The 25,978-nt window shown below is 59.7% G+C and overlaps 1 protein-coding gene and 1 long non-coding RNA gene across 8 annotated transcripts in view; one reads left to right on the top strand and one right to left on the bottom strand.

Annotated features, from left to right (window-relative positions):
- The first annotated feature begins 497 nt into the window (after positions 1-497).
- LOC122460222 lies at positions 498-3,490 on the top strand. Its single transcript, XR_006281381.1, has 2 exons — positions 498-1,312; positions 2,467-3,490. It is a non-coding gene; the product is annotated as an uncharacterized LOC122460222 (long non-coding RNA).
- Positions 3,491-4,924: 1,434 nt separating this feature from the next.
- The window catches only part of FAM214B (family with sequence similarity 214 member B), a 67,529-nt gene continuing 46,475 nt past the window's right edge, over positions 4,925-25,978 (bottom strand). For 3 of the 7 annotated variants that reach the window (XM_038403967.2, XM_038403974.2, XM_038403973.2), the window contains 9 exons: positions 17,386-17,568; positions 16,637-16,833; positions 14,709-16,053; positions 11,407-11,465; positions 10,915-11,020; positions 9,332-9,490; positions 8,225-8,293; positions 6,285-6,487; positions 4,925-5,762 (listed from right to left, as the gene is read on the bottom strand). In XM_038403967.2, the coding sequence (XP_038259895.1) occupies positions 5,609-5,762; positions 6,285-6,487; positions 8,225-8,293; positions 9,332-9,490; positions 10,915-11,020; positions 11,407-11,465; positions 14,709-15,881 (1,923 nt within the window). In that variant the 5' untranslated portion in view covers positions 15,882-16,053; positions 16,637-16,833; positions 17,386-17,568 and the 3' untranslated portion in view covers positions 4,925-5,608. Of the gene's footprint in view, positions 5,763-6,284; positions 6,488-8,224; positions 8,294-9,331; positions 9,491-10,914; positions 11,021-11,406; positions 11,466-14,708; positions 16,054-16,636; positions 16,918-17,385; positions 17,569-20,039; positions 20,226-25,978 lie in introns of those variants that run through there. The other 4 variants (XM_043514628.1, XM_038403981.2, XM_043514626.1 and 1 more) reach the window with 4 other exon arrangements.

The raw sequence follows: 25,978 nt of genomic DNA, 5'->3' as shown, positions 1-25,978 counted from the left end.
CAGCTGCCAGAAGCCGCAGCGTGGCCCCTCGCCAGCTCCTAGGTGTAGGGGCGGCCAGGGGGCTCCCCTCAGCGCGCCACCCCCGCCGCTCCCATTGGCCGGCCACTTCGGCCAACGGGAGCTGCAGGGGCAGTGCCTGTGGGCAGGGCAGCGCGCAGAGCCGCCTGGCCGCGGCTCCGCCTAGGAGCTGGATCGGGCCACAGGGCCTCTGCTTCCAGGAGCTGTGAGAGATAATCGCTGCCTGTAGCCTGCAGCCCTCAGCCTCTTCCTGTGCCCCAGCCCCCTGCCCCAGCCCTGATCCCCCTCCCGCCCTCTCGGTCCCAGCCTGGAGCCCCCTCCTACATTCCAAACCCCTCATCCTCAGCCCCACCCCAGAGCCCGCACCCCCAGCCAGAGCCCTCACCCTCCCCTTGCACCCTACTCCCATGCCTGGAGCCCCCTCCCAAACTTTGCACTCCTCATTTCTGGCCCCACCCAGGAGCCCACAACCAGAGCCCTCACCCCCTGCCACACCCCAACCCCAATTTTGTGAGCATTCATGGCTCGCTATACGATTTCTATTCCCAGATGTGGCCCTCAGGCCAAAAAGTTTGCCTACCCCTGGCTAGAGCCTGTTCCCAAGGCTGCCCCCATTCCCAGGACTCCCTCCTTGGGCTGCTCTGCTCCCCACGGTGCAGCCACTGAGCACAGGCATTTCACTGAGGTACCATGGGATGCCTCTGGTCTCAGCCTTATCCCCTGTGCCTCCCTAGTGCCCCTTACCCTGCGCTTTGGGGCAAGGACCATCTCTCTCTGTTCTGGCCAGTGGCCAGCACACTTTGGGGTGATGAAGAATGAAGGGTAGAGTGGAGACTGCCCGGAGCAGGGACTTGGCCCCTCTGTGCAGCTTTACACAACCTCCATCCTCCGTCACTAATAATCCACTTCCATCTGCAGGGAGATGGAGCCAGAAGTCCCCTCTCCTGCCCGCAGGGTGGCAGAGAACTCCAGGCACAGCACTGGAATGGATACACCCCTCCCTCGACACCAGCTTTTTCTGCATGTTGAAGAACACAGGGAGAAGGGGCACATGAGCTGTACGAAGCATGTTCGACGTGAGAGCAGCTCTCAAGCAGGATTTATCAGATAGGTCTTGGCACCAAATGTCACTTTAGGGCTGTGCTCCCTCTATCTCCTTGCACCGTAGGAGCCAGTTTCAGCTCCTGTGACAGCCTCTAGCAGGAGGAACTGCACTGATGATATGCTGAGCAGGTCTAGTGCCAGTCGGAGGATCTGGGGGCACAGTGCTACGGTGCCATTATCCCAGCTTACGGTATGTCCCAACCTCCCTTACTGTAGGGCAGCCTCTGAAAAGGCCATTCCTGTGTAGGCTGCTCATAGGTTTGGCCCGATCCCGGTCCTGCTGGGGCAGGCGGTGAGTCTCCTGCATCCATCCTCCAAAGACCTCACACTTCTCAGCAATCAGAGGCACAGCTTGGGCTGCTTCAGGCCCTTTAGTGGCTGCTTCATCTTGGAAGGTGAAGATAGAAAGTGCTGAGCCAGACACTGGTGCCCTGTCGCCACGGCCCAGCTCAGGTCTGGTGTTTCACTAATGGTGGCATTGGGCGGTCAGGAGAGAACATGTCACAAGGGCAAACAGGAGGCACCAATGTTCAGGGAAGTGGGGGCTTTAAGATCAGATCGTGGGTACTCTGAAAGGCCCCCTAGTCAGGGCGTTAAACCCAGCATCATGGCTGAATCCCACCTCGCCCCATTGCGCTTTGCTTCTCCACATCCCCCTGCAGCTTCACTGGGGTTTGGGATTCTTGTTCGCTTTCTGCCTGACCTATCGTGAACCGTGGCTGGGTGCTGTTGAACCAGCTGCAGGGTTCCATCCCCGAGGTGGCTACCCAGCACTGGCACTGCTATGGCTGTAGAGCACACTCGAGGCCTACACAAGATGAAAGGAGCTAGAGAAACAGTCCTTTTGACGGTGTCCACTATAGAAGGTTTCAGTAGCCCTGGGCTACCTCCTGGCTTGAGCAGGAGTCTGAAACCACAAAGGACAAGATCTAACGCAGCTCACTTTCTTCAACTGAGCTCTGGCCCCAGCCACAGCAGCCTCTCTGCTCGCCTAGCCATGATACCTATCAGACTCCCACTTTCCATAATACCTGAGCATTTCATGATTTTCAATGCGTTTGTGCTCACAACCCCCCTGTGAGGTAGGAAATGCTGTTAGGCTGAAGGACTAAAGGACATATCCAGGGTCACAAGGGGCATCTGTGGCAGAGCAGGGGCGGGATTCCAGGTCTTCCAAGTCCCTGGCTATTGATCTACCACTGGCTATCCGGCCTCTCCTCTTAGCACAATGAAGACAACCCCATGCGTTCCATTTCCAAACAAACATTTATTAAATTACAAAGGAGAAGTACCAGGTACTATATTTCTTCTTCTTTTCTTTCTTTTTTTTTCTTCTTCTTCAAGTTTTTGTAAATGTTTGTTCCCCCAACTCGTTTCTGGAGCAGGATGCAAGATCTTGTGAACAACAGTGCCGAGGGACTGCGCCCACCCCAGCAGCTACAGGGGCCACGGGGAAGGGGACGAGGGAGCCTCCCCATGAAATGTACGAAGCAGCAGCTCTAACCTGAGGTAGCTGGGCTGGAGTCACTCACTCCTTCCAGGGCCTGACAGCCTCCTTTGAAATAGAGAGATCGCTCCGGACCCCCAGTGCCCCGGCTGCGACACAGGCTCTGCACAAAGGCCTGCTGCTAAGTTACATTTAGAATAATGTCCCTCCACATCAGTTGTGGGAAGAGCCACCCAGCTGGAGATGGTGCATGGCCTGCTGGGAACTGTAGTTCTCACGCCTGCCACCCTGGTACGCAATAGGGAAGGAGGAGCTGTGCTCTGCAGGATTTTCCCCTCGGCCTGGGGCCTGGCATGCAATAAGCCCATGCTTCCTCCTGCTGGGAGGAAGTGTGTTCAGGAGGTCTTTCCACTCCATCCTTAGGGGTCCCAGTTTAACTCCCCACCATCCTGGGTCTCAGGCCGTATTTATACCCCCACAATCTCAGGCACCTCAGGCCAGACTCTTGCAAGCTCAACTCCTGGGCTAGAGAGAGTGCCAAAGCTTCCCTATTTCTCTGGCTACCTCCCCTCCACCCCTGCTTCCCTCATACCTGGGGCCAGGACAGGCTCCATAACATTCTCTGCAGGGTTCTTCCAGGCTGGGGAGATACTGCTCCAAGCAACCCTAAACCCCATTCTTGTGACTGCCCCAAACATCGAGCCTGTGCTTGGTCTTGCCCCCGTTTGCATTCTTTTCTCCCCAAGTTTGCTAGGTCACAGGGCTAGAGCCATTGCCCCCTGCCCGTTTCCTGCCATCCAATCCCACAGTGCAGCGAAAACACTGAGCAGCCACTTCCAGTCACCTGCCCTGAGCCCCAAGCAAGGCCTTCACAGCAGGGTGCAGCAAGGCAGGCAGTGGCTCATTCAAAGCCAGGGGAGCTCAGGTGACTCACAGCTGAGGGACCTGCTGGAATTTCCCCAGGGAGGGCTCACTCAACCCTCCACAGGTACAGGCAGGAGAGAGGAGCCCAGGCAGGGACTGACAGAGGGGAAGGACCATTGCCCATGGCGGGAGATGGGATATTTACAGCCACGTGGGGCCTTGGGAGGCCAGCACTGTCTCTGCTCTCAGCCAGGGAGTATGGGGTTAGCCCAGCCCCTAGGATCCCCCTCCTGTAACCCCTCATACCAGACATGCTGCCAGTGAGTGACCACATCACCCTCTGGCTTCCCCTTCTCACTTGCAAGGCCCCACTTGGCCTCACTCAGCCCATGCCCAGTGCCTGGGGGCCAGGCTGAGCCCAGGAGCTGTCTGCTGCAGCTGGGGCTTTTTTGGCTTTCCTGCATCCTCAGGAACAGCCACACCTACCACCAGCTCCAGCTGGGCAGGGGGATCTATGTGCCAGCATTACCCCAGAACCCTGCCCCTCCCCCTGCCCCAACGCAGCCTGCTTAGTGAGGGCCCCGGGCTCCAGGCCACCGGAGCAGACACTCAAACACTAGGTGCCCCTGCTCTGGGAGGGAGGGGGGAGGAGAGATCCCTTCCCCCTTCTCACAGCCATTTGGGCTTCCTTTGAGAAGTCTCCTGTAGCAATAACCATGACAACAGACACAGCTCAGCCCAGCTCACATGGATGTTGAATAGCAGGGGTGGCCCCAGTACAGACCCCTTCCCCCCACAGCTCCCCTGGCCACCTGCTCAGCCCACCGCTGCAGCCAGCAACTACTTCCCTGCTATCCAGGGACACCCCAAGGGCTGGACTTGCCCCCAGAGGGAGGGGAGCAGGAACAGAGGCTCCTGCAACTGACTGAACAAGGGCCCAGTCCCTGGGGAGACAGGGCCCAGCAGGCCACACAAGAGGCCTTTCCTCCGGGCCATGCACGGGGGCACTTGCCAGCCCTCCAGTTCCCTCAGGTGGAGCTGGGGCTTCTGCAGAGAGCCCTAGGGCTAGTGAGGGCAAGAGAAGAGCCCCCTCCCTCCGACAGCTCTGCCAATAGTCTCAGCCCACAGGCCCTGCACGTCCAGTCCTGCCAGTGCCTCTCAATCCCAGCCCTGGGCTCCCCCCAACCCTGCCAGTCCCCTCACTCCCAACCCGCAGCCCTGGGCTCCCCCCAACCCAGCCAGTGCCCCTCACTCCCAAACCACAGCCCTGGGCTCCCCCCAACCCTGCCAGTCCCCTCACTCCCAACCCACAGCCCTGGGCTCCCCCCAACCCTGCCAGTGCCCCTCACTCCCAACCCACTGCCCTGGGCTCCCCCCAACCCTGCCAGTGCCCCTCACTCCCAACCCGCAGCTCTGGGCTCCCACCAACCCTGCCAGTGCCCCTCAATCCCAACCCACAGCCCTGGGCTCCCCCCAACCCTGCCAGTGCCCCTGTCCCACCAACCAGTTTTGTTGATACCTCTCAATCCTGACTCAGTCTCCCCTGCTCTTCCAGTGCTGAGTGTCTCTTGCTCAGCCTCTGCTGTCATGCTGGGCTGTGTGGTTGGTCGTGCAACATGCACACAGCACCAAGAGCAGAGCCCGTCGGACTCACTGCACTTGTGGTCAAGGCTGGGTTATGAGCCACACCGTGAACTCTCCATCCTGGCTCCTCACCAACAATAAATACTAATAAATACAGCACCTCCCCCTCTGAGAGCTGCCATCTGCTCCATCCTTCCCCACAGCCTGGGAGCCAGCTCAGCTCCGCCTGATCCGAGCCCCACAGACCGAGGGCCCTCCTGCCCCCGAGCCTCCCTTGAAGGGCATGGCTTGGAGCTGTGGCAACCAGAGGCCTAGGAGCGTCTCTGACCCACTGGGGGCACAGGAGCCAGCATGCCAGCTCCCGGACACACCATGCAGCCATCTCCATGATCCCATCACCCCCGGCTCCGTGCTCCCACTGGTACAGGCGTGAAGCTGCTGTCCAGGGGTATATGTGTGTGTGCCTCACCACCCCGCAGCTTGGTGGGGGCCAGTACCTCTGGGGGAGGAGACGGCTCCGCTCTCTTGCCCTTTACTTGTCTACGAAGTGCTGGGGTGAGGGTGGAGAGGGGGGCATGGGACTCCCTGCACTCAGGCCCGGGGTGAGTAGCAGGGGTTCCTTGGCATCTCCGTAAAGGATTTCAGTTCGTAGGGGATCCCCGAGTCGACCTCGATCGACTTGCGGGAGAAGAGCAGCCGGATGTCGTTGTGAAGGTAGATCTTCCCCGACTTGGAGCTGTGAAACCTGAGGGCAAACAAAACCCCCTGAGGCAGAGGCCAGGGGCGGCAGCAGGGAGGAGCAGTCGCTCCTTTGGGGCCATGGCAGGAAGGAGGAGCCAGCAGCAGGACCAGAGCTGTGGGGTTCCCAGGGGGCTCTGGCTGCAGGAGGGGAGCTCGGCACTGCAACCCTTTTCTCATGGCTGGCAGCTTCCCCGTGGCCTTCTGTCCTCCTTCAGAACGGCCACAGCTTCCCATTGCCGAAGGCTAAGGGCTAAGAGCTGCCCTGGGCAAGGTCACTGCCATGGCCTGGCAGCCTTGCAGATGGCTGTCAAGATGGCCGCCATCTCCCGTTGTTCCCAGTGGTAACGAAGTCAGGCTGTCGCAAGGGGAACGGCCACCCCTGGGCTCAGAATCCTAGCCTAGGGGAACAGGAAGCTGCGAGGGAAATGGAGGAGGGGGTGGGGAAGGAGCTCCTTTCCAGAAGAGGGGCCAGCTCCCAGGGTGATGGGACCCATGGCCATCCCTCCCTCGCCACCTCAGCCCCTACCTCAGATGCATCAGGTAGCAAAGGACCCTTCTGGGTGGGCTGGCGCAGGCTGGGTCGCTGGGTGCCTCGCCGGGCCCCTCCTCCCCCACGGGCACCAGGAAGATGCGGTGGCGCAGAAAGGTCATGTGGCTGGCCGGCATGTCCTGGAAGTCGTACGTCACCAGGAACATCTTCACCACAGTTTTGTTAGGGTTAAATAAGGTCTGGAAATGGGGAGAGAGCAGGTCAGCTGGGGGGAGGGGGTCCAAGCCACAGGGGGCAAGGCTGGGTGCAGAGGGGCTTCCAGGAGGTATCCAGGCCCCACAAAGACAGGGACCAAGGGGCTGTAGGACAAGCACAGGGTGTGACCAAGTGGAAATTTTTCATACTATTTTGTATGAATATGGTGGGTGCCTCAGTTTCCCCTATGTGCTGCTTGGGTAACTAGGTGGGGGGAAAGGTTGTTTACTCTTTGCCGAGATCCAGGAGTGACTGACGCCTGGCTGTGTGAGGCTGGGGCCCCACCCCCCTGGAAAGTCCCAGAAGACAATGGCCACTCCAGTTGCCCAGACTTTTGGCACGAATGGCCAACCCTTGGCAGGAAGCCAGTGGGGGTCTGACCAGATGGAGAACAATGGCTAAGGAGGGGGCCAGGTGGGGTTGATAAGTGTGGGCTGCAGGAGGCAGGAAGCTAAGCTATGGACTGGGATTAAGGAGGGGTCAGAGGGCTCTGGGACTGACCCAGCTGGATTTTGCTGTAACTTTCCGTTCTCTGTGTTAACTAAGGACTTTCTACTCTGTGTCCCAGACAGCTAATAACCCTCCTGCTGCTGCCCCGCTGGCTGGGAGTCGCTGCAGAGACAGGAGGTCGGGGGGGCATTGCTCCCTTTGGGGGTGCAAGTCTCCCTCCGGGGTCTAGCTCAGCTGGACTCGCAACCCGGAGCTCATGGCGTTAAGTAAGGGGGTCTGAGGGTCGGTCCCAGGAGGCCGCAAGGCTACAGGGCTGACCCCAGTGAGAGTGTGACCCTAAGGGGCTGACACACTGAAGGGCTCCTCCCAGGGACTGTTCCAGAGCCATGCGAGAGCACCGGCCCGTGGATCCGTGATACAGGGGAAGGGGGAGGGACTTGTTGCCAGAGGAGCTCTCCCAGCACCCAGCCGGCCAGGGGCGGATGTCTGGGTACCAATGATGCATGTGGTGAGGCTCGACATTAGGGTCCCTCATCCCCCAAATCCATGTTGCAGGCACTGCTGTCCTTCCCAGCAACTCCTCACTCCTTCCCTGGTCTCGATCCCCAGCTCCCCCTCTAGCCCCTACCCTAGCAATGGGCGAGACATTGGCCTTTATCCTCATGACCCCTCTGGCCTCCAGCAACACCCTCCCCTGCCCCCGCTCAGCCCCGGCTGCACTAAGAGCTTCCGAGCAGCATCCTCCAGCCACTTGAGCTCTCCAGGCCTGTAAGGGAGTGGTGTCTCCTAGTGGTCTGAGCAGGGCATGAGGAGCCAGGACTCCTGGGTTCCGATCCCCGCTCTGACTCAGCAAGGCCCTGGACCCTAACCCTAGCCTTTCTGTGCTTCACTTTCCTCATCTCTGAAGCCTCGACACGAGTTCCTATAAAGGTGCCCATCACTGTAGTATCTGAGCACCACTTACCCAGCACGCTCAGTGCAGCTCCCTGTTCTGCTCACTGCAGAAGCTCTTTATAACTGCCCTCCCTGCATCTCTGCTTTCCCCTTCTCCTTCCCTGCCAGCCCCCCACGGCTCCCGCACCGCCCGCATGCCTGGAACATGTCCGTTGTTCCTCTGGCTCCAGATCCCAGAGGCTGTTCCGTACCCATCTCTCTGGATGCTCCAGGTCCAGCTCATTCTGTGCAGCCAGACACCACCAAGCACCGACCGGGCCAAGGCAACCGCCCCCTACTCCCCACCGTTGTGCTGCAGAGAGCAGGGGCCAACTCACCACTTGGATGGTTCCAGCTTTGGGGACGCTGTAACCCTTCTTTCCCAAGGCTTCCAAGTCTATCACTCCCTGGGACAAGGCCAAGAGAGAGCACATGAGCCATTTGGCAGCACTGCATGACAGCCCGGCCCCGACACAGGGCCCAGGAGTAGTCTGGGACAAGGCCGTCAGAGGGAACTCTTGGCAAAGCCTCACCCGCCCCCTGGAAGAGAACCTCTCCCCCAGCACATCGAGGTGCAGGGACTCTCCCCAGCAGGGGCTAGACGAGGCCACACCCAGCACCCAGGGCTGCCTGCCCAGGAGACACAGCAGAGAGGTGAAGGCGAGATCATCCAGTCTGATCGGCTGCGTGTCACAGGCCACCACCGCCCACAAAACCCAACAACCGAACTGGAGCAGAGCACCACGGCCCACAGGAGACAGGATGTGTGCGCCACAGGCAGAGAACAGGAGGGCCCAAGACCCCCACAATGGCAGGGAACTGATGCAGGATTTTGGCCACAGGCTGGGGAGGAGCTGGGAGAGGGTCTCCCCTCCATTAGTGCCCTGTAAGGGGGGGCATTTCCCCCCTGACAGGCTGAGGGTTTGGAGCTCACAGATGCGGGACTCATTGCTCTGTACCTAGAGCCAAATGCCTTTATAGCCAGCACCTGGGTGGGGAAATACAGCCCACAGGCAGCCACTGGCTTCTATACTGCTACTCACAGCGGACATCAACTTAATACAGAGGGGCAACCCAGGGCGACTCCAGGCCCCAGCATGACCTGCTAGCCAAGAATAAGATGTGACAGGCCAGTCACCTTCCAGCCCTCCATATGTAGGCCTCTAATCATGGCACAGGCAGCCCCCACACCACCATGCCAAACCCCTCCCCCAGAGCGGTAACAAAGCCAAGCTGAGGCGTGGATCCCGAAGTCATGGGCTCGTCTCCCCCACTGGCAGCCCCTGGCACATGCACTCTCTCTAAAGGGGGCAGCCTCAGCCTGCTCCATTTTGCACACCCTCAGCTGGGCAGAGCTAGGGCACTGTCCCTGGTCTACCTTAACAGCCTGTTCCACTGTGTGCCAGCGAGCGCCCCATGCCCCCAGCCCCTGCCCAGCAGCGTACCAGGAAAGGTGAGGGTGCGCTGTGTTCCGAGATGTCGAAATAGGTCACGTCGACAGGTAAGGTGGCGTGTTGGGGGCAGTAGGAGCCGCTGGCCCCGATCTCCGCGGTGAACCCTTCAATCCTGCCTGATGGGGCGAAGCGCCCCTTCAGGATGGACTCCTGGGGAGAAGAGACGAGGGAAGGGCACAGCCCTCAAATGCCGATTCTGCTGCTAACCCTCAGCCTGGACTCTATGTTCCAGTCTCAAGCCAGCAGGGTCCTGCCAGGACCGTGCCCTGCACCCCAAAGGCATAAATGCATCTTCGCCCCAGCCCTACGGGTACACTCATGGTGGTATTCCAGCAACCAGACCACTTCCATTGGGGATCTAATTGTAGTGCCCGTCCCCACAGGCTCCAAGCACGCCCGTGGGTATTAAAGACCCAGGACACTCTGTGCAAGTCAGGGTGTTAACGCCAGGTCCTGGGAGAATTTACACAACTTCTCCTGACGCCCCCTTCAGTTTCAGCTCAATGCAGGATGCTTTCGTGTCCTGGCCTACCCGGGGGGGTAGGGTTGCTCTGCGCTGTTAAACAACTGCTGCGCTTCGCCCAGAGGTGGTGGCACTGCAACAGTGGGAGTGGCCTGTGCACTGCAGGGTGTTGTGGACGAGTGTCCTGAAAGCACCTCCAGGAGGGGAGATCACAGAAGGCCACAGATTCAATGTGGACTTTAATCCCCCAATGCCCCAGACCCAGCTGGGGGCAGTAAACCCAGCAGGCTCACTGGGACAGAGCTCTCAGCAGGAAACAGGAACTAGACTCTTCCCCATCCTTGGGGCTGCTGGCTCTCAAGGGCAGCTGGGGCCTGGAGGCTTCTTTAGCCACAGCAGGTGAATGTACCCCACACTGAATGTACAGTGTTGTACATGTGACCAGCCAGTCACCTTCCAGCCCTCCATATCTAGGCCTCTCATCACGGCACAGGCAGCCCCCACACCACCATGCCAAACCCCTCTCCCAGCCACATGGCCTAAGCCTGTCCCATACACCTCCCGCCCCCTAGGGCCCACGAGTTCTTGGCCTCCCTGCTGAGACTGCCAGAGAGGGAGCCAGTTAGTGCCCAAGGAGCTGCTGTTTATGATGTGGGCACCTGCCCCCGACGGAGCCGGGCTGAGGCCAGCCTGTCTGATGATGGCACGTGCCCCATGCCAAGAGCAGGGGATGAGAGGGCGAGTACCAGGCCGGGGAAGTGCTGGGGCAGACTGCGGCTGGAAGGTCAGCTCTGAGGCAGCCTCTCCCCTCATCCTACCTGGGGGACGGGGCAGCCCAGCCTGGGATCTCATCGGGCAGGAGCACCCCCCACACACACTGCCTGCTGAGCTGAGCTGTCCCTCTGGGGAATGCTCTGAAGCACAGACCATGGGGACACGCTCAAGACCACGACAGCACCATGGGGAGAGAGAGGAACACACGCAATTCCCACCCTAGGAGCTGCACAAGGGCAGCCAGTACCAGAGCAGGCCCTAGGGGGGCTCATTCCCCTCCCATCCCAGAGGGGCTTTCTCCCCCGTCCCAGGCCATGGGCCTCCAGGCTGTGGTTACCTCAAAGTTCCCCAGCAGAGCATGGCTGATGGAGGTGGTGGCCCAGGCAGCTGTGGAGGGCCGGGTGCCCACAGGCCCCTTCCGGAGGCTGCTGCGGAGATGTCTCCTTCAAAGAGAAGTCAGCATCAGTGCTGATCTCAGGCAGCCTCGGGCTCCCACTCCCGTTCTCCCCAGAGGGTCACCTGCCCCTGTCACTGGACCCCCAGAGCACACTGCTCCCCACAAAAGACAGGCAGGATTCACCCACCCAGCTACCTAAGGGTCCAAGGGACTCCAAGTGGGAAGGGTGCTGGGGAGGGTCTGTGTGGATGCACCCTGTCCCAAACAGAGGGCCTGGGCATGGCAGGGCAATTGCCCCAGGAACCAACCCCCGCGCCAGGGAAGAGAGGGGCAGCATCACGGCCAGTCTGCCCAAGAGCAGCCCCCTTGCCCGGGGCCCCCATGGCTTGGCCCTGACCCCAGCAGGGGAACCAGGCAGCTCAGGACACTCACGATTTCAGGCGCAGCCCACTCTTTAGCCTTCGCCCCACCGCAGTGCCGTCTGCGGAGCGCTAGGGAGACAAGAGGCCCAAGAGCCGTATTAGGGGCAGCAAATGGGCCAACTGCAGAGCACCCACCAGACCTCTCCCAGTCCAAGGCCCGCAGCCACCAGCTCTTCCCATCACACACGTCAGCACCTCCCTGTCACAGCTGGCCCAGAGAATGCCCCTCCCACATGTGCCACACACCCTCTCCTCCCTCAGTCAGCTCTGCTGATGGGACACAAGACTGTCATTCACTTCCTGTGCGCACCATTAAGCAGCCGCATGTTCCACGCACAGGTGGTGGCAGAGGGTGGTGTCTGCTGGTCCCGCTCCCCGCCCCCTCCCTAGATGAGAGAGACGGGAGGAGAATGGCCAGGGACTGGCACTGGGGCAGCCTTGTCCCTGAGTGACCATCCCTGACTGCCCATTAAAGTTACAAGCTCCCCCGTCCCCTCAGAGTCCCCACACCAAACCACAGTCTCCCATGCCCTCCCGCATACACACAGGGACCAGATCAACGCAGCAGGGCTCCACGAGCAACAGACACATCAGGGAAAGCCCCATTAGACCCCCATCAAGGCCCACCCCTCAGGCCCTGCAGTCTGTTCTCCAGGGCTGGGTCCAACCCTGGTTCTCCCAGTGGCAGGGACTCCAGTGTGAAAGGCAGCTCATTCCCCCTCTTCGCTTCGCCCTATTACTCCAGGAGTCCCCTAGCTCAGCCACCAGCAGAGGCCAGGGATCCTGCCAGCCAGACCATGGAGCCACCGGAAATCTCCAAGGAGGGAATCCACAGCCAGGGCCAGAGGGAGAGAGTTAACCCTTGCCACTCTTTGGGTGGACGGTGGGCTTACCCCACCAATCCCAAAGGGCTTTCCATGATCACTGCTGCCCCCAGGAGCCTGTATCAGGGACCAAGGACAGCCAGGTCGCCGGGCAGGGCATGTCCCATGTGCAGTCCCAGCCGAAGGTGTCTGGTTCCCTTCTTGCCTCCCCGAGCATGTGCACACACACAGAGACGGGGATCTGTCAGTGTCCAAGCCCCACTGGCTGCAGGCATCCCGGCACTGTATTAACAGGATCAGCACCCCGCAAGCTGGCATAGCTCTGACAGGTACTTCCCCCAAGCCAGCCGGCGCGGGCAGAGCCCTGGACCACACATTTATGGGGCAAGCAAAGGCACTAAGACATCATCAGCATGCAGCTGGGCTTTGAACATCCCCCTGCCTGCCATTCACCTACACACACACACACACACACACACATCCCCAGGGTCCGACGCTGCTGCAGAGCTGCAGGCAGGCCCGGAATGACACTTACCAGGAGATGCCCTGGCATCTCTTGGTCACTAACCAGCCTCAGGTGATTCATGCCAGGTCCCCAGTAATGCCCAGCAGACACAGCTGTGGGGCTCATGCCAGCAGCCCAGGGGCCAAGCCTTGAGAGGTCGCAGGCAGCCAAACCCAGGCTGAGTTACCAGCTGGGAGTGGCCGACCCCTTTTATAAAGGGCACTCGCCTTTCTAGGCATTTTACCTTCTGGAAGAGACACAAAAGGGCAGCACAAAACAGAGCAACGGGCCAGCCAGGCCCCAGCCTGTGTGAAAGGGGGGTGAAGGTTCCAGGGTGCTGGACAATAGGCGGCTGCCTGGACTGGGGTGGGGAGCAGGGCTGGAGGGGAGCACTCCTAGAGCAGTGGGCTGGTGGGCTGGGAAACAGCTCCAATAAGGAAGAGCCAGGGAGTCAGGAACGTCACCGGGCTAATGGGGATGGGCCCGAGGCTGTTCACACATCAGAGTGCCTGAGGATTGCAATCAACGCGTGCCAGGCTGCAACGGGCAGCAGCAGGGCAGAACGGAGCGGGGACGTGGCTAGCTGGCCTCGTGCTCCTGACAAGCACCAGGGTGCATGTGCCCAGCACATATGTTTGTGTATGCGTCATGCATGTTTGCATGCATGCCAGCTGGGGGCAGAGCACACATCAGTCCTTACACCAGATCATCTATCCCCCGGCCTCAGGAGTCATGCAACCAGCAGGCCTGCCAGAGATGGGGGGCGCCTGGCCGCTCAGCGTGACCTCACTGTGACCTGCAGCACAGGAAGTGGCGGGGACAGGGAGACAGCTAGTGAGCTGGATGGGGAGGATACGGTAGGGCCTGGGCTGGGGAGAGGCTGGGCCACCCAGAGCATAGGAGGGAGCAGCTGGACTGGCAGGGAGCAGACCCGGGATGGGAAGCACGGCCGAGGACTCAGGCCGTCCCCCTGGCAAGGGGTCTCTGGGCCCTCTTCCCACACTCCAAGTACAACATGGTCATACACACCCCAGAACTGCCCCCAGGGCACCTGAGCCTCTGCCTGACAGAGGGAGCCCCGAGCTGGGCTCTGCACAGATGCAGTCCTAGCCTGGGGGAGGGGGTCTCTCTCTGCACTCCTCCCCCAGGGGCAGCCAACCCCCACATCAGGACCTGCAGGGGGCCCCTCTCTGAGTTTGGAGGAGCTGAAGCTGTGCCCAGCTCCACAGCACAGAGGCCCACCAGGCACCAGGACAGCCAGCCTGGGCACAGGATTTGGCTGACTTACAGTGGCATGCAGGGGCTGTAACCGACCCCAGGGTATTGGGGGGCTTGCCCAGACTCTGGGGGAACCAAGAGCCGAGATGGGGAGGTCCCAGGCTCAGCTCAGCCCTGTGACCATCAGCCAGGAAGGGTCCTGTCTGCCCCAGGGAGCAGCAGGTTACCGGGCTCTGGGAAACCCCTGCTCCTTCTGCGGGTGTAACGCGCTAGAAGAGAACCCGCGGGCTGCCCCTCTGCACAGACAGGCTGCGGGATCCTCAGACTCTCCTGCTCCTCCTACGCCCCCCGGCTCCAGCTGCTGCCTCCCCCACTCCACCCGTGCTGTCCTTCCCCCCACGTGCCCCCGTGGAGCTGGAGAGGGTCCAGGCACCATGGCCAGGCAGCTCTCACTGCAGGCCGAATGCTGCCAGGACTCAGCAGACCTGCACGCCAGGCTCCAAGCCCTACTACAGGCGGAGTCAGCAGACGAGCCTTGCGCCCTGGACTCTTCCAGCCACCCATCAGTGGGGGGGGGGGGGGAAACAGGACACACCTTATGGTCCAGCCCCTTCCCCAGCTCCCTGACTCCTTCCACAGCGACCGACCCATGGCCCCACCCCATCTGCGAGCCCCTCACTGGCTTCCCATTAGCTTACCCCTTCCCCAGCTCCTCTAGGCCCGCCCTTCCTGACCCAGCCCTGCAGCCCGGTAGGAGGCGCTCACCTTGGCTCCTGGAAGCAGGTGGTTCCAGAAGGGGGCGCCCTTGGCGTCGGTGCTGCGGCAGGCGGTCAGGATGGGGTGGCACAGCGGGGCCCTCTTCTTCCTCACCAGCGCCACGCTCTCGTCTTCCGAACACGAGTCCCCCTCGCCCGAGGGCAGCAGCTTCCTCTTCGCCGCGCAGCTGCCCCCGCCGGCCCCGGGGAGCCTGCTGCTCATGCAGGGCGTTTTCTCCGAGGAGCCCAGGCCGTTGCTTTCGGGGCCCAGGGCCACCCGTGGGGTGTGGGGCTCCTTGTGCCCATCAGCCCCAGTCAGCGGCTCCCCTTCTCTGCCAGCCCCATGGCTGCGGGCGGGGCTGCCCCCTGGCTGCTCCTCCCCCGCCCCACCCGAGGCTGCCCAGGATTTTTGTGCAATATTGTGCAAATCAATGTCAAGTCGATTTTGGCTGCTAGCCCTTTCCTCCCTCCGGGCCCCGCTCCCCTCTGCAGGCTGTTCCCTGGTTTCAGCCAACCCGGGGCACTCCCTGCCCTCCACGGAGCCACAGGCTCTGGGACTCCCCAAGGGGCCAGCCCCCAGCTGGGCAGGGCAACTGTCTCTCATGTGCAAAGTGCTGCAAGCTGTGTGCTGTGGCCAGGAGGAGGCAGCCTCCTGCAATCTGTCCTCTCTGCAGGCCCTGGGGCTGCTCTCCCGGGCCCCACATCGGTGCTCCACCACCCGCAGGCCGCTGTGGGAGAAGTGCTGGGCAGAGCCACAAAGGGACAGCTCCTCCACCAGCAGCCCGTCCTCCAAGGCGTCGTCGTCTGGGGCGTCCTGGCCAGGGTGCAGCTCCCCAGGGACCCCGTCCTGCCTGGCCTCAGCCCCTGTGCCCCCCCAGTGGGCTCGCTTGGGATCCCGCCCAGCCTCCGGAGCCCACTGCTCTGGGTATCCTCTCTTGATGGCCTGCCGCCCACCCCCAGCTCTCTGGTCTGCTGGCTCGGAGGAGCTGGAGAGGTGGGAGAAGATGGAGACCTGATAAACCTTCTGGCGCTTGATCTCCGTCTTGTTGTAGCCCATCACGATGCTGCGGCGGGGGCAGCGCTCTGGGGTGGGGTCCAAGGCCGCCTGGCCACCTGGCCGGGACAGGCCCGAGTCTGTGCCATGCTCCTGGGGGAGGGACGCCTCAGCATGGATGTGCCGCATGGAGCCTTAGCGGGCTGGACCCCAACCAGAGCCAAAGACAAAACAGCCCATAAAGCGGCAGGGAAGGGGTGTACGGTGTCAGGAGGTCACGGGACTGAAGAAAGGGCGTGGTGTATCAGACCCCTTCCCTCCAGACAAGCCCTCCACTACGAAGTGCACTGCAGCGCCGCATCTGTGGGAGCAGAGGGATGGGGATCAGCCCCTGGGACCCTGGCCAAGGCACCCCTCCCTGGTGCTTCAGGCTCCACTCCACAGCCTTGCTACTGCCCTGGGTGGCCCAGCAGGTTGGTGCAGAGCCCCACAGACTGTCCTAGCCCAGGTCTCCCACTCCCAGGGCCGGGCCCACAGGAGGAGCCAGGCTGGTCGGGGAATAGCGCGGGCCAGCTCTCCGGAAGCCCTGCAGCTCGGAGGCGGGGGAGGGTTACCAAGCCCCAGATGTGGGGAGGCTGCTGAGGCCTACGGGAGTCTATGCCGCCCCGCAGAGACTGTGCTGGGATCTCGGGCCCCGCGCTCGGAGAGTCGGGAGGAGTCCCTGGCTGGGCCAGTCAGCGCTGTAACGCAGGGGCAATGGGGGACAAGGCCAGACATGCAGCAGGTCAAGCCTCAGCTAATCCTCCGGCCACAGGAGCCAGGGAGGCTAGCCTGGCCTCAAGGGGGCAAGCAAATGCTCAGTACCCCTTTGCTTTAGTAGCCAGTGCAGGCTGCCAAGCCATCATCTCCTTGATCACGCGCTCGGGCCGCGGCTTGGCACTCACCACCCACCCCTCGCCGAGCAGCTCTCCTGCCCCAGCAGCAGACGGTCGTTGGCACAGCTAGCTGGAGACACCTGCCATCCGGGCACCCCCCAGAAGCGGCGCGGCTGCCGAGGAATGGCTCCCACCATCACGGGCGTCGGGATCTGCCTCCAAATCACCGCAGGGGCCTGGCTGGCTCTTGGGCCTATTCAGCAGCACTAATGGGGGAAGGAGAGGGAGGGTTGACGCGACTGAGACCCACTGACGCTGGCAGAGAGTGGAACGCTTGGACAGACGGGCACCTGGGGAGGACACAAGGGCAGGCGAGACACTGATTTAAACCAGGGTGGCCCATGTGCAGCCCACAGCCCCCTCGCCTGTAATAAAGGCCAGGCCACAGAGCCTAGAGCTACCATTCCACTGGGATTCATAGGCACTGATGGGGACGGGAGCCCAGCTCTGCAGCCAGAGAGCTCCTTCTTCCTGGACCTGGGTGCGAAGGGCTGGAGGAGGAGAGGAGAGGAGAGGAGAGGAGAGGCCAGGCCACAGGGAGTGGGGGCAGCAGCAGGGCCGGGGTCATTAGATTCATGGGAGGGTGGAAACCTGCCGTTATAGGACCCGTGGCGGACATGCCCTGGTGCCTGGGACACAGCCTCCAGGGTCACCTGCTGGCCCATCGGGCCTGGGATTCCCCATGAGAAAGGGCCCCGTCATCTGATGCAAAGCAAGAAGCCTGTCCGTGCCGGGGGAGAGTCACGATGGATCCTTACCGGCTTCAGCCAGCACACAGACCGCAGGCCTTGCATTCAGCCGGCATTCACCCACTCCAAGGCACCCGTCATGAGCTAGGCAGGACTGCAGGGCAGCAGCAGACGGACCCCATGCAGCATCACTCCAGCCGCTGCAGCAATGGCTGCACGCTCACAATCCCACCAGCACGTCAGACATGGCACCTGCATGGAGAGAGAGACTCAGCCCCAGAGCACCCCACATGGCCTGGCTCCAAGGGGTGTGGGCACTGCATTCTGCCCTCCACAGCTCACATTCTCCCTCAAGGGGGCAGCCACCAGGCGCAGCTCAGATGGAGCGTGTCTGATACAGCAAGATGGGGCAAGTCCCTTCACTGTGTCCTATTCCACTGGGCAAATACAAATTGCTTCCCCCGTGAGTGTGATGCCACTGGAAGGGGGTGGACAGAAGACAGAGCAGGTCACAACAGGCCATACACCCCAGCCACGCAGCAGGACTGGAAGGAACGACCCCCTGGGCAAAGAGAAGGAAGTGCCAGCGCTGGCCCATTCAGTCGCTGGCCTCTCTCTGCAGAGGCTCCCAGCAAGGGGGCCAGTGGAGGTGACCGTCTGGGGGATGCGGAGATCAGTCCCGCTGTACATAGATAAATACATCTGTGCGTTACACCCAAGGGCTGAGACCGCTGGGCCTCCCAAAGGCAGTGACCAACCTGATTCAAACCCAGATGAGATGCGAAATGCAAGCAAACCCCCCAACCTGGGCCTGGTTTAGAGCCGGTGGCCCCATGTCCCATTCCCTACCCCTGAGCCAGCCAGTCCCCACCTCACCGGATTGGAACCAATACACAAGAGACACAGCCCTTCCCCTGACACAGTGGCCCTGACACATGAGATAAGAGTAGAAACAAGATGGTGAAAAAGCCCCATATCCTAGTGGCCTACGGGCAATGACCACAATAAGATGTCTTAGGAAAGATACAAGGACGTTTCCAAAAGTATCCTTGCCCTGGGCGTCCGAGTACATCCCAGCTCCTCAGCTGTGTTCCTTGGATTGGGAGTTCTCAGGAACAGGGCCTGGTGTTACGATGTCATATTCAGCACCCAGCACGCCGCAGGAGCTGGGCAAGCAGCCAGCCAGCCAGCTCTTCCCCACTTTTCGAATGGTGCCTGAAATGAACACGGCCTTTCCGTTCACTCCCCGGGTTGTGCACCAGCACCAGAAACACCATCAGCTGAGCTGGGCCAAGAGCTGAAGGGAATTCAACTACTGCCAGGGCTCAGCTTGGCCTGCTGGCCTCCCTGCCTCCCAAGCCTGGGAAGCAGAGGGTGAAGATACACAGAAGTGCTGTCTCAATTTGCGCGGAGCACTTGCACCAGGACACAGCCACACTGCAGCAGGTCCAACGTAGATCAAAAGCACAGTAGGGCGACGGCCATATGGAAATACCAGCCCCTTTCCGATCCCCCATCCAGAGTGCGACGGGGCTAGTGGAGGGTGACAGGTGTGCATGCCCTGTCCACACCTCCAGGCCACAGGGGAAAGTGCAGCTATGCTCACCCCTTGGCACCAGGGGTGGGATTCTGACCAGGGTGCCAGGACTTGGAGGGGAGACCTGCAAGGAACACCCAGGCACTCCGGGAAGTAGCATTATGGCTCAGCAGGGTCGATCGTTCCTCCAAGGTAGTGCAGCGCTAGGGGCCCGACACAGCTGGGGGTGACACCATCCACAGGATTGAAAACCCAGGTGCTGACAACGTGCGTCTGTTCTAACGTAGCCACCTGACCTCTCAGGTCAGGCCTGGGCAATTACACTCTACATCCCAATTTCCCCCCTGCAGTTACAGCTCTTCACCTCACCCCCCCCAAGCTCTCGTGCAGCACTGCTGTGAGCTGTTCGAATCTGCATGTCCTACTCCAGAGGCAGCTGCATTTTAGGTGTGTCACGCCATCGAGACAGCATAATAGATGAACAGTCCTAGGGCAGACCTGGCTCAGACGGCCAGTTTCCCATAGCACACCCCGGTCACCAGATGCAACGCAACATGGGAACCAGCCAACACACCCACTCCGGTGGCTTCTCCACTGGTTGCAGGCTAAATGATAGGGCTGGGCGAAGCCAGCATGTCTGCGTGAGCTTAGGGCAGGAAGGAACAGTACTAACCAGACAGCAGCAGGGGCCAGCTCAGCCTGCAAGCAGCAGCAGCAGCTCCTGAAGCCAGAATCCCAGGGCTGCTTGGCCTCTAGCCTGGTTTATTACAGTCAAGCCCGGCTAGCAGCACCAGCTCTGAGCTATGCTCAGGGACCTCGGGCTGCCTGCTGGCACCTGTCCCTTCCTGGCCCAGGAGACAGGCCACAGCACTGGCCACTGGCCACATTCTTCCTTCTGCAGACCCTCCTTGCCCCGGAGGCTGGCCTCGGATGGCTACACCGACCTCTCTACCTATGCCTGGTAGTGGCTGATCAGGGACCCACCTCGCCACCCCCACTCTGCCCATCACTGCTGCCCTAGGGGAGCTCCTAGGTCTCTGCCACCGTTGAGGATCCCCCTACTTTCAGGCACACCATGAAATCGCCTCATTCCCATTACCTCCGAGGGGACGACACGCAGGCTGCAGGCCAGACTGCAAGCCGCATGGCAGGTCAGAACTAGGCTCGGCAGGAACCAGGTACCTACGTGGGCACGAACCAAGCCCTGGAGGCTGCATGCAGGGTGGGCTGAGCAGCTGGGCAAGGCCAGCTGTGGGTCAGTGCGGCTCTGTCCCGGAGGGTCTGGCACCGGGGGGGGGGGGCGGGGGGGCTGCTCCTTCCCACACCAGAGACCCAGCCAGCCTGCAGCAGCACTTGGCTGTTTATGGCGCCCAGCCCCTCCCTGCTACAGCCTGTAACCCTTATATAGAGCGAGCAGCGCACAGCACGGGGCACCAGGAACTCCCACGCTCCGGCAGCATGACAGACAGGCAGGGACAGGGAGCCGGCGCCCTCCCCTCCCCCAGAGGCAGGCCTCCTGCAGCCCTGCCTGCAGGGAGCTAAGGGGAGACCCCCAGCCCCCACGGTGGCACAGCCCGTAGCTCACTTCCCACCTCTAGCCCCACAGGCCGGCCCAGCAGCAGTAGCACGCCCGGGCTGGGGTTAACCACCCTCCCCCTACAAGCCCAGGCAGTTGGTGCAATTTCATGGGGGTTGAGCCCATGCTGTTGCTAAGGACGGGGATGGGTCACACACACTCCTCCCCCTGCCAGCTCCCAGCCCTGGCTCCCTCCTATGGGCCTGGGGGCACGCAGAGTAGCCGTGGCCCCTGGATGTATGCAGGGCCCCAGCCTGGCCTGCTGGAAGAACCCAGCCACACGGGGTACTTACAGTGGGCCATGGGGCAATGGAGCCAGGAGCTCCCAGCTCTGCCCCAACTCCCCCTTCCTCATACTGTACCCCCACCTCTCCAAGGCCCCAGAGCAGACCCCTCAGGGCTTCAGTCTGACCAAGCCTGCTGCTGCACCCGAGTCAGCACCTCTGCATGAGGGAATGGGAAGCAGCCTGCACTCCCTTGCTGGCAGAACACCAGTCAGGCTACTTTAGGGGTCACCTTCCCCCCACCCCCCAGGTCTCTTAGGGTGTAGATCCAGGAATACACAGGGCCTGGCTGGCCTCTCCCAGCTCTTCCCCTGCCCTGGGTCTGGAGAAAACTCCCTCTTTCAGCCAAAGTTCTGTGCTGCCCCACCAAGGAAGCAGGCCAGAGGAGTTTATATGGGGCCAGGGGTGGGGAGTTCTGCTCTCCAGCCCGCACGGCGCCAGGCACATCCCGCTGGTGCATTACGGGCAGGTGGACATTCCCACAGCTAGTGCTGGGGGGTTGGACTGCATCACAGCCAGGGCCAATGGTCTGGCGGGGACTGGGGGAGCTAGGCAGATCCCTGGTCTGACTTCTTTAGCGGGATAAGGAAGACAAGGGTCCATTGGTCTGCTTCAGTGTGATGAATCAGTGCCCTGAGCCAAGGAAGGCAAGGTTACCAGATGAGAGGAGCTGGTGGTCTGATCCGGTGGGGACAGAGGCCAAAACTGGGGCTGAGATGACTGGAGAGGGAGCATCCTTAGTTGGCTGTAGGGCAGATGTGGCAGCTACAACAATATTCAGGAGCTTCCTGCCTGGACATGAAACGGACAGAGCCGTTGGCCGAAGCAGCCGCCCCTGCATGGGGAGGGGGATGGAAACCTCACCACTGCCTGGGGCAGCAGGAGGGGTGGCAGAGGCAAGCCCTGCACAACACCATGCATTCCAGCCTGCTGGTCACGTTCTGATCCGCTCCCAGGCCAGAGGAAGGCATGTGGGAGGTCAAACTAAACCAACCGGAGCAAGGAAGTGTCCACAGACCTCCCGCACTTGCAGGGCCTCCCAATGGGGAGGCCAATGGGGGTCACCAGACAGTTGTGCCAGGAGAGAGCACCCAAGGGGAGCTCTCCAGCAGCTCCTCCCAGACAGCAGCACGGCCGGGTGAAGCACACCTTCGCGATGGCCCATGGCACTGGAGGCAGGCTGTGCACCTTCACTGGGTGTTTCCACCTCTCTCCGGCTGGCGGGCTGGGGAGATCTGCAATAGGCCCAGGCCCAGAAGCTATAGTGATGGGGCACTCAAAATGCAGTAGGAGGACAGCAGCACTGCGACCCTACTGAAGAGTCCTGGAGCAGAGGGGCAACCAAGCGAGCCAGTCACACGCTGGTACAGGAAGGATGGTGACTGCGGTGCCCAGAGGAGTGACACAAAGTTACCAGGGTCACACCCAAACGTCGCTCCCTCATCACGGCAGCAAGGCAATTGTTGGGGGACATGCATAGAGCTGGGCAAGAGTTTATCTGCTCAGAAATTCAGTTTTGGGTCAACCAAAACTGCTCCTTGGCTCAGGGACCGGAGCCCTAATGTCTGTGAGTGCCCGAACCCCCTGCCTACCGAGGCACTTGCACACGTGCTCTGTCCACTCAATATTTTCGTATTTATTCAATGGGGAACAGTTCCACGGGAGAGAGACAGAGCCCTACCCCCAAGTACCCAATGATTAGTGCACTCATCTGTAATGCAGGAGACCCACCTTCAAGTCTTTGCTTCCCATCAGGCAGACTGGGGTCTTGAACCCAGATCTCCCAGCTGAGTGTGCTCACCATGGGGTTCTGGGCGGGGCTCTGGTTTGGGAGCTTTGTTCATTTGATTGGTCAGGGTTCACGTTTAGCAATTGCTGAGTTTTATGTAATGACCAAAACATCAGGGGAGGGGCTGGGCTCTCTCTCTGTACACACCTGTGATGGGGTGTCCACCGTCCACAAGCCCTGAACGTGGCAATGCAGGCCAGGAGGGGAACCAGCGCTTACGGGCAGAGGAGGAGCTGGGATTGGCGTATAAAGCCAGGAAGTGAGAGCAGGGAGAAAGTGCAGGGATGAGCAGAGGGAAAGGGAATTGGCCAGCGTCAAGGGGCAGATCCAGGGGGAGCGTAAGCCCTGGGTCTGGCCAGTTGACAAGAGGCTGAGGAGGTGAAGTAGCCATGGAGAGCAGAGGAAGCTCTGGTGGTAAAGCCAGAGTCAGGCAAGGAGCTAGAGAGGGCAGCAAGAAGCCGCCCAGGGAAACAGCAAGGGAGACACTTAGTCACATGCTCCCTGGGCTGGACCCAGAGTAGCCAACAGATCCAGGTTCCCCGACCAGCCACTGGCAAAGTGGCTCGGGCCTGGAGCTGAGATGGCAAATGGACAGCTTGTCTGGTGGGATTTTGTTATGCATGGGGATGGGGGGGAGGGGACACTAGATTGTGACCTTGCTGACTCACGCAGAAAGAGGGGGACCACAGAGCAAGCAACCGGCCGAAGGGGGCCCCGATGGGGCGACAGCTAGTTCCCAGACCCAGCCACAAGGAGGCGCACCTGCAGCGAGTGCAACTGCTTCACAATAGTGCATCGAGTAATCTCTTTGTAACGCTCCCTAGTGCCCTCCTAGGTGGTACTCGTTCAAACAGCGTCACATTCGCGTGTACTAGTGAACCTTCAGCCTGCGCCAGCAGCCTCTAGGCAGAGCAGTTCACGCCCGACGCTTTAGTGGGCTTCAGAAATACCACCCACGCAGTCTATATTACTGCTCCATGGAGGAGCTCATAATCAGGGTCCACAAATTCCAGCAAGACTCCTCCTTAGTTGCGGCTCCAGGCAGGCAGAAGTGCGTCACTCTTTCGGATGCGTACTGGACAAGCACCGACTGATGTTTGGGTACTGGGGTGTTTATTGGCTAAAGCCTGAAATCAGAAGCGCATAAGGGGGCAGTCACCTCCTCCTTCTCTGGTGGCTTTGTCCTGTTTACAAATGTCCTGTTTTTAATAAAAAAGCCGTTAAGATGCCCCAAGCCAAGATGGAACGTTTCTTTACACCTCATATGAAAGTGTCATCAAGAAGATCTAAATCTTTTCATGTCGGGTTGATCCCAAAAGAGTTTTTTGGCTGGGCCAGGGGCTCCAAGCGTCAGTTACTGGCAGGGGCACAGCCAGACAGCAGCAACAGCAATAACTAAAATTCTTGTTATTAATCCCTAAATGCATAAGTGTAAGGTTATGCATTTAGGGATTAATAACAAGAATTTTAGTTATAAGTTGGGGACGCATCAATTAGAAGTAACGGAAGAGGAGAAGGACCTTGGAGTATTGGTTGATCATAGGATGACTATGAGCTGCCAATGTGATATGGCTGTGAAAAAAGCTAATGCGGTTTTGGGATGCATCAGGAGAGGCATTTCCAGTAGGGATAAGGAGGTTTTAGTACCGTTATACAAGGCACTGGTGAGACCTCACCTAGAATACTGTGTGCAGTTCTGGTCTCCCATGTTTAAGAAGGATGAATTCAAACTGGAGCAGGTACAGAGAAGGGCTACTAGGATGATCCGAGGAATGGAAAACTTGTCTTATGAAAGGAGACTTAAGGAGCTGGGCTTGTTTAGCCTAACTAAAAGAAGGTTGAGGGGAGATATGATTGCTCTCTATAAATATATCAGAGGGATAAATATAGGAGAGGGAGAGGAATTATTTAAGCTCAGCACCAATGTGGACACAAGAACAAATGGGTATAAACTGGCCACCAGGAAGTTTAGACTTGAAATCAGACGAAGGTTTTTAACCATCAGAGGAGTGAAGTTTTGGAATAACCTTCCAAGGGAAGCAGTGGGGGCAAAAGATCTATCTGGTTTTAAGATTCTACTCGATAAGTTTATGGAGGAGATGGTATGATGGGATAATGGGATTTTGGTAAGTAATTGATCTTTAAATATTCAGGGTAAATAGGCCAAATCCCCTGAGATGGGATATTAGATGGATGGGATCTGATTTACTATAGAAAATTCTTTCCTGGGTATCTGGCTGGTGAATCTTGCCCATGTGCTCAGGGTTTGGCTGATTGCCATGTTTGGGGTCGGGAGGGAGTTTTCCTCCAGGGCAGATTGGAGAGGCCCTGGAGGTTTTTTTTTGCCTTCCTCTGTAGCATGGGGCATGGTTGACTGGAGGGAGGCTTCTCTGCTCCTTGAAGTTTTGAACCATGATTTGAGGACTTCAATAGCTCAGACATGGGTGAGGTTTTTCATAGGAGTGGGTGGGTGACATTCTGTGGCCTGCGCTGTGCAGGAGGTCGGACTAGATGATCAGAGCGGTCCCTTCTGACCTTAGTATCTATGAATCTATGAAACAGGGCCAAATGCAGAGGCACTGGGACGGCCTAGCACCCAGGCAGAGAGTCAGGAGCCATTACTAGGGAAGAGGAGCCCCTCACAGCGTTCTGCAGAGAAAGGGGGCGCTGCTACCAGCCACTGTGGGGCACTGGTGCTGAGAGCAGGGGCTCTAGGGTAAGAATGGCACTGTGTTTTAAAACCCACGGCAGTGAGTCACACAACCCAGGTTGAGTGCTCTGGTGCTAGAAACAGCAGTGTAGACGTTTCCCCACCCCTCACAGCTCAGCTCCAGGCTGCACCAGCTGGTTTGAGTGCTGTAGTGCAAGCCCGAGTCTGCAGATGTGCTGCTGCGGGGTTTCGAACACAGTGTGGACACACTCTAAAGGCATGTTTACACATACAGCAGCGCGCAGAGCACCGAGGCTGCACGCCCAGGTAGCCCTGGTGTAAACAGCAGTGTAGACAGTGAGGCATGGCTTAGGCAGAGTACAGCTGAGTGCCCTACACACCTGAAACCTCAGGGTATAGGGTTTATACGGGCTCTCTTCAGACCCATGCAGAGCCTCCCATGTCTACACTGCTGTTTGTCATACTAGCTCCCCCTGCCAGGGCCTTTCCCCACCGCCTCCCCCCACCAGAGCTTTTCACCAGCGTGTAGGTACACCACAGTGACAAGCGTGGAAGCAGCCTGCCTTTCACTGCAGTGCATAGCTACATGTGTAGTGCCTGTACTCCACACACCACTGTAAGTATAGACATAGTCTATTCCAACAACAGCCAGAGCCAACTGTAACATGTACCTCTCTTAGGTGATACTCTGTAGATCAGTGATTCCCAAACTTTTGTGCTGGTGACCCCGTTCACATAGCAAGCCTCTGAGTGGAACCCCCCCATATAAATTAAAAACTTTTAAAAATATATTTAACACCATTAT

This window comes from Dermochelys coriacea, chromosome 5, assembly GCF_009764565.3.
Source record: "Dermochelys coriacea isolate rDerCor1 chromosome 5, rDerCor1.pri.v4, whole genome shotgun sequence".
NCBI lineage: Eukaryota > Metazoa > Chordata > Testudines > Dermochelyidae > Dermochelys > Dermochelys coriacea.
Note: the sequence above shows the minus strand (reverse complement) of the source record. Positions and strands in the feature narration are given on the sequence as shown.